This window comes from Vanessa cardui, chromosome 13 (genome assembly GCF_905220365.1).
Source record: "Vanessa cardui chromosome 13, ilVanCard2.1, whole genome shotgun sequence".
Classification (NCBI taxonomy): domain Eukaryota; kingdom Metazoa; phylum Arthropoda; class Insecta; order Lepidoptera; family Nymphalidae; genus Vanessa; species Vanessa cardui.
In genome coordinates this window covers 11,187,699-11,194,975 of record NC_061135.1, presented here as the reverse complement: position 1 = coordinate 11,194,975, position 7,277 = coordinate 11,187,699, and the positions used below count along the sequence as shown (strand labels likewise).

At 30.6% G+C, this 7,277-nt stretch overlaps 2 protein-coding genes across 2 annotated transcripts; one reads left to right on the top strand and one right to left on the bottom strand.

Moving 5' to 3' along the window:
* Window positions 1–833: 833 nt before the first annotated feature.
* On the bottom strand, window positions 834–3,416 carry LOC124534779 (metaxin-1). The gene is made up of 6 exons (XM_047110790.1): window positions 3,250–3,416; window positions 3,024–3,170; window positions 2,667–2,936; window positions 1,880–2,114; window positions 1,576–1,724; window positions 834–1,327 (listed from the first exon to the last, which is right to left on the bottom strand). Exons 1-6 carry the CDS (start codon window positions 3,325–3,327, stop codon window positions 1,259–1,261), a joined length of 948 nt encoding a protein of 315 aa, XP_046966746.1. The 5' UTR covers window positions 3,328–3,416; the 3' UTR covers window positions 834–1,258.
* A 1,151-nt stretch (window positions 3,417–4,567) lies between these two features.
* On the top strand, window positions 4,568–5,939 carry LOC124534850 (B-cell receptor-associated protein 31-like). Its single transcript, XM_047110876.1, has one exon. The coding sequence runs from the start codon at window positions 4,835–4,837 to the stop codon at window positions 5,462–5,464; it is 630 nt and encodes a 209-aa protein (XP_046966832.1). The 5' UTR covers window positions 4,568–4,834; the 3' UTR covers window positions 5,465–5,939.
* Window positions 5,940–7,277: the final 1,338 nt, after the last annotated feature.

Here is a 7,277-nt window from a genome sequence, read left to right as displayed (position 1 = left end):
AAATTTCACCCAAATCTCTACAGGAAGCCTCTCGCTTTGCCTAACGTGTACTCCTACTGATAGTCTTTTATTTAACAAATATAAGGTATCTTTAGTTTAGTAAAACCGAATAAGCTTTGTGTCAAAATATTTGACTTTTTATAAAATAATGAATGAGCGGTACAATGCTACTGAGCGAAACAACGAAATAGGCAATGCCAATATTTGCCTATTTTGTTGTACTACCAAATATAATTTTCATTCTTTGCCAAATATTAGCAAAAGAAGCAAATATAACAAAACATGTTATCTACTAATTACAATATTATATAGACATATGTTTTTTCTAATTCATATATGTAAAAAAAGGGAATAAAAAGGGATAAAAGACATTAAAAAATAGTAACAAACAATATTTATTCATGCTTCACTAATAAATTAAAACAAACGAATCACACTCACTCGTTGCAGTGAATAATTCCTCTTTGAAGGCAAAACTAACAAGTAAATCAAAACTACCCATTTGGTATCTAATCCTATCTTACAAACTACATTGATATTCAATGCATTTTACATAAATAATGTAGGCTTTTAATAAAATAATTACTAAATTTCAGCAATCAACCACTTTTACCCTCTTTTTACTCACCCAAATAACATTAAGTAAATAATATGTAAATGCCAGTCTATTTAAACAGCGATGATGAATCATCACGGTTAACTAAATTTATAAAAGGATTTTAATAGTAAACAAAAAGTAAAGTGCAAATTAAATCAGAGGTTGAAAAAAGTAAATATTCTAATTACATAAAAAATGCTGTTACAATAAATTCAATTATATGCAGTATTTTACATTATTCACTATATTTACAAAAAAATTTGTTCTAATAATGAAAAACAACATTTACCCATTGGACAAATTATGAGGTAAACTCTAATGGTATTGTTATTTAGAGTATTTTGTCCAGTACATTTAATATACATTGCGAGTGTAACTATGGGCAAGTGTGTACTGTGGATCAAACTTTCTGTTATTAACTCACAGTATGATATTAATTTATATAAATATATGCAACAAACTTTGTCTTTTCACATACATGGAAATAAAGAAATTAGCAAAAATCGGCAGTTTCTTTTTACTACTATTAAATGCAATGCTATAGATAAGCTAAATATTTTTAATAAAATAGAATGTATCAATTTGTGTTTAAAAAGAATAATGCTAATTCCGCTACAGGTGATGCGTCTCAGTTGTGTGTTGTCAACAGCTGGCTCAATATCAGTTGTCATCTTCTTCATTCTCAAACATCTCGCTGTAATCTTGCGAGTGCTGGAAATCTTTCATGTCCTGAACAAATAAAAGATGTGAGAATGAATAAGAATACAACTATCTTTACATGCAAGAACGGATTTTTTACAGTTCCTTCTAAATACAACTGGTAAGATCTTGACCACTCTACTTGCATGCATTTCTAATTTTTCATAATTAAAAATAAAATAAACAAAATGCGAGATTGATATAATTATATATCAATTCATAATTAAATAAATTTAGCAGATTCACGCTTAACAAAAGGCCAAAATTAAAGTGTATACCTGAAACATGCCAGTGGCCACAGCATAGCCCGTCATGGCGAGTGTGGCGAACAACCCAGCAAGCACTTTGTTACGCGTCGCATTAGGGAACTGAGCCTCGCGATCTGACTGAGTGCCCTGAGATTGTTTCTTGTTCTGTCTATTGTACTCTGAAATGGGATTATCACATGTTTAATATATACCATTATAATATTTATGTTGTAACATCAATGTATTGTAACAACTAACAGTTTAAATGTTGTGTGCCATATAGTACAGACAATATTTTGTTAAAATTCTGATTATTTCATATGAAAAGTTTTACCATCTGTGACATTTCTAAAATTCTTTTGACTGATTCTTGCAACAAATCTGCTCAAATTAGCTATTCCTTTGACATGATTTGATAGAGTTGCGTTGGGAAGAGGTGTTTTCACAAGAGGAGCGAGGTATGCAAATACAGTTGCATCAAATGAAGATGGTCTATTGCCAAAGAAATATTCACTTTCACCCAACCTATCTGACAGAGTCTTCAGACACTTTTCAGCTTCATTGTAAATCTAGAAAAAATATATATTAATTAGGAAATATATAAATTATTCTGCTGGTTAGATGGTTTGTCTAATTTAGATCTACTGTGCAATTACAGCTGATACCACTAGTCTCATATCACCAGCTATTTTATATAATGTGTGTGTGAACTCATAGATCACATAATTTTTAATAGTTGCAGTCAGGAAAAGGTGAAAAACATTTGTAATATTAGAATAAAGTGAGATCTCTCAGTTGTAATATATAACCTTTCGAATTTGAATGACCACACAATTGAAATTTGTTAAATTTGACAGTTGAAGAGTGTGCAATGGAATATTCAATAAGTATTTAATAATAAAAAATATATGTATATTGTCTAAGCCCATTAAAAATACCACAAATACATTATAGCTTTAATTATTGAATGATATTGATGCTAGAGGATACATGAAATTAAGCACACTACAATTGATTATTGAAGTTAATTTTAAATAATTTATGTGCAGTTTAAATTAAGTATTCTACTAAACTGCCTTAAACTATGATAAAAAAATTAATGATAGAATAATACTACTTACTGTTTTTTCAACTTCTTTTAAATCAGAATGTTCACCGTATAATGCATCTATCATTTCTTTTGCTGCCCCTTGATATCTGGAGGGATAGTAAAAGTTAAAAGGAATTTGTAAGGCTTTTGCATATGTGGGTCTTGTTACATCACCGTAGTTCTTCTCGTCCACCCACCACGCATACTGGTAAGCAGGGTAGAGTTTATCCCGTAAATATTGTGTGAAGGCACTAGCTTCAGCAGCTTGTTTTTGATTTAGATGAACATCTGTACTGTAATGCTGTAAACGACTTCTTGATCACTGGAGGATTTTTATCAGATTATGTTTTATTTAAATTGCTCGACAGCGATACTATGTTTAACTTACCAATGATTTTAAATATTCTACAACTTCCTCGAAATTTGTCAGAACAGTTCTACCATCTCTTAACACCGGTAGAGATCCTTTGGGTGTGAAAAAAGGATTACTAGCTTCTCGAACCCTGACTGGTACGCCAATAAATTTCATATAGGTCTAGATATTAAAAAAAGAACAGCATTAATATTAATTTGCGTGCCGGTTAAAATAAAGAGGTTATAAAAATTAAACCTACTAAGACTTTTAGACATTCTAAATCGATAGAAGCAAGTCCCCATTCTCCTCGCCATATATCTAATTCAATATTAGCCATTTTATATTTCTGAATATTTACTACAAATAAATAAAAATTAGGAACAACTGTCACATATATAATTCATAATTTTCTTAATATTGCACAACATGAACAACATATTGCAATACAGATAAAAAAACTAGAATACAAGAAGTAACAACAATTTAAAAAGATTATGTTTAAAATACTCTAATATATACTATTTGATTTATCTTTTGTTTCATATAAAAGCTTGTGTTATGTTGAACGTTTAGGTTTGGTTTCTTTCTAATATACTGATCATTATCATTGGCAAATTATTTTATAGAAACAAAACTTTCATGATCACAGAACACTATTTTTCAGTGCTGTCAATCCAATTCCACAAAATATAGGAAATTTTATCATAACACAACCAAAATATTTTCATTCTTGGCTTGATTGATGGCATCGAATAGCGGAGAGAAAAGATGGAAAACGAGCAGAATCCTGATGCAAAGTGATTACCACCGCCCATGGACATTTGCAACACCGGAGGGCTGGCTCTTTTCTTGAAGGTTCCCGAGTCATATTGGTCTGGAAAAGCTGGTGAAAAGGCAAGAAGGCGAAAGCTGGTTCCACAAAGTGATTGTGCATGGCAGAAAGTATCTAAAAAATCATGCTGTCGTGGATTTTCGGACATGAAATAGTTGTTTTTTTGGGGTTGAAGTGGACTGTTTAGTCGGCCTGACTGGCTGTTTAGTTCGTCTGCGGAAAATTCGTCGAAAAAAAATCCAATTGCATAATTTCCCAGAAAGCCCCCAGGAAGAGAGCTTCGAAAGAAGCGCATTGTGCCACATGCAATCGAAGGCCTTTATGTCCAAAGTGGCTGCAATACCTCCTCCTTGTTCTCAACTGCTTCCGCCCATCTAAGTTTAAGAGTAAGTTAAACTAGAAGATTACCTGATGGCTGATAGGCTGAGCTACCCCGATGAAAATAGTACTGATAGACGCTAATCAGCTGGTAATCCTCTAGGTACCGCAGGGGCTGGCGGAGTTTATAATGGACTCCGTTACCTTGGTGAGCAAATATGTGTTTTCATTACATTGAGATCAAATAATGTTTAATTAGATTTGTAGAGCTATTATTGGGGGGATATATTAGAGTTCTTTTTTGCATGTAGGGCTAAGACATATACTGATGGCAACACTGTATTTTGTTTTTTTTAATTCCTAATATGTTCGTAACTTCGTACCGTACACTTGATCTGTCGATCTGTCTAGTGTCTTCATAGTTCATACTTTCATAGTTTATTTTCATTTGTATTCAAACTTCAAAGACGAGAGAGTGCAGTGCAACTTTGTGATTAAAAATTGAAATTCAATTCATGCAAAATAAACAATAATTTAGATGTGTCTCAATTTTATTAAGTGAACGTAATTGACATATTTAAAAATATATTATTTGTGTATTAATAAACTCCTTTGAACGCAGAGTCGATATTTATAGTGTATATATAATTCATTAGTGCAAAAATCGAAAGCCGGCCTGTTAAGAAAATTCATCATGTCTATTCAATGGACATTTATTGCTGGATATTTATACATCGAGATCGTTCTCGTTATTATTATGATATCACCCATATTTAGTCCGAGAAAATGGTATCGTTTCTTTCACTCACGATTATTTTCAATATTTCGAGAACGAACCGCTATGTATTTTTACGGTTTATTAGGTATTTTGAGTCTTTTTTTAATTGATTCTATCAGAGAAATGAGAAAATATTCCATTCCAAGCGAACCAGGTCATAATCAGCTCGCCAGTGAAATGAAGGGAAATGTAAAATTATTTAGATCCCAAAGAAACTTCTACATTACTGGTTTTGCTATATTCTTATCATTTGTCATCAGAAGATTAGTAACAATGATCATTATACAGTATGAATTACAATTAAAGGCTGAAGCGATAATAAAAAAAGCTGAAGACACTGTTAATTTTGCTAAGACTGCAGTAATAAAACAGAACATTCAAGATGACACTCAAAATTATAATGAAATAAAGAGTAAATTAGATGAAACTGAGAATTTGTTGGAAAATCAAAAAGTTAGGATCAAGGAACTGGAAGAAGAAGCAACGACATGGAGACTTAAATATGAGGAGGCAATAAATAACTCTCAGGGACAAGGCGATAATTAAAAATTTTGTGAAATGAATATTTGCTAGTCTTGGTGCTGTACTGTACTTTTAAGGATAAGATTGAAATTGTGATATGGAATTAAATTCTCATTTATGTTTTGGAATTTATTTATATTAATCATTTATATTTTTATTTTGTGCTTGATAGTTGCATTATGTATTTAAAATTAATCTAAAGTTTTATATGTGACTTAAGATTGAAAAATAAAAAAATATATTTATTAAACAAATCTTAGTGTAGTATTTCTGTTATATTGTTATATTTAACAATTAAAAAATATGTCTTATATGCTTTAATATCTTTAAGTACGTAATGTTATAATATTGTTGCATTTAACATGATTCATGACCTAATCAAGTAATCAGACATTAATGATATCAGTAAAAATATCTGAAATTATGATAATAGTTTGTAATTAATTTTAACGCTGCACACAGGTATTAGCAATATGGTATTACATCATTAAAAAATAAAGTGTGTTTTTTTTTCACTCTTGATAAAAATATTACTGCCAACTACTATTTAAGTGGTTAACCTTTTCCTTAAAAAAGACGATGGCCTTAGCCCACAAATGAGATCTTTAAAGGCTTGTTAAATTTTTTTAACAAAGAAACATACTGTGTACTACTTAAGAAGTGAATTGTAGAATACTCATTTGTCATAAATGATGTGTAAAGTTTAATGATTCGGTATATTACTTAATGTAACTGTTGTTTATACTGGCTATAATTTTTGGAACTTCTTACAATTTTATTTGAAACTTAACTGTATTATATAGATCTATTCTAGTTTGTTACTGCATAATTGTAATAAGAGGTGAAATTGCGCAAGTTAATTTACTGAGAATAATGGACAAGACTAACAGCATTGATTTCTCATCTAACTCCAATTCACTTGCAACATTTAGGTTTGGATCTATTAAGATTTTCTCTTCCTTACAACAAATAAAATGGCAAAGTATGAAAGGAAGCTAGTATGATTAAGAATGTATGAAAGGTGTATGAATCATAATATATGTTTTGTTACAGTCATTCAAAGTTTAACGCTACTATTGAGTGATATTAAGATCAAGATGTCTTTGAGTTTGTATAAATAGTAAGTCATTGATGATTAAAAACCTCAACTATGAATTTGTTTGATGATGATATGTACACAACACATCAAATAGTCCCGAGTCCCAAGGATGTTTCTTCTTTTTTTTATTTTCTAACTATCTAATAAAACAAAACAGATGAGATTTTTGAGTAATTTTTTTATGCTATTAGACCGGGAGAAGATGGTACAAAATATTAGGTCATTTGTACGAGTATGGCGGTTCTTCAGGGGTTTAATTACGTAAAGACAAAAAAGAAAATTATGGTCATAGAGCTCGCGGCTGCGGCCCAATCTCGTGAGCGTTAATCGAACGCGTCGGATAAGGTGATTTTCGTGAATTGCTACTCGACGATGATTAGCTACGCAAAAATTATCCTGGTACAAATGGTTGAATTGTTTTATTTAAATTAATATATTTATTTATTTATTTATTTCACACACAAGTTTATGTTTACATTATTAAATGCCAGCCCTGAATTCCAAACTAGCTTTCGCTGTGTTTTGGAAGTCAGTTCCTTCCCAGATTTTAGGTTACAAATTGTTTCTTATTATAAAAGTAAATGGAAAATTAAAAAAATTATAATAATAATAATAACAATCAAATCACAAAAGAAACTATTTACCAAACTAAGTATTGAATTAAAATGATAAAGGTTAATATTATGTGGGCACGCGTGTGTGTGTAAGTGTGTGTCTGTATATGTGTATTTATGTATG

Excerpts from the sequence above, each read along its gene's own strand:
- LOC124534779 (XM_047110790.1), bottom strand. The coding sequence starts at position 3,327 with ATGGCTAATATTGAATTAGATATATGGCGAGGAGAATGGGGACTTGCT. Across the intron at positions 2,937-3,023 it reads TAGAATATTTAAAATCATTG|CATTACAGTACAGATGTTCA; the intron begins GTAAGTTAAACA and ends AGTCGTTTACAG. Across the intron at positions 1,328-1,575 it reads TGGCCACTGGCATGTTTCAG|GACATGAAAGATTTCCAGCA; the intron begins GTATACACTTTA and ends TTATTTGTTCAG.
- LOC124534850 (XM_047110876.1), top strand. The coding sequence starts at position 4,835 with ATGTCTATTCAATGGACATTTATTGCTGGATATTTATACATCGAGATC.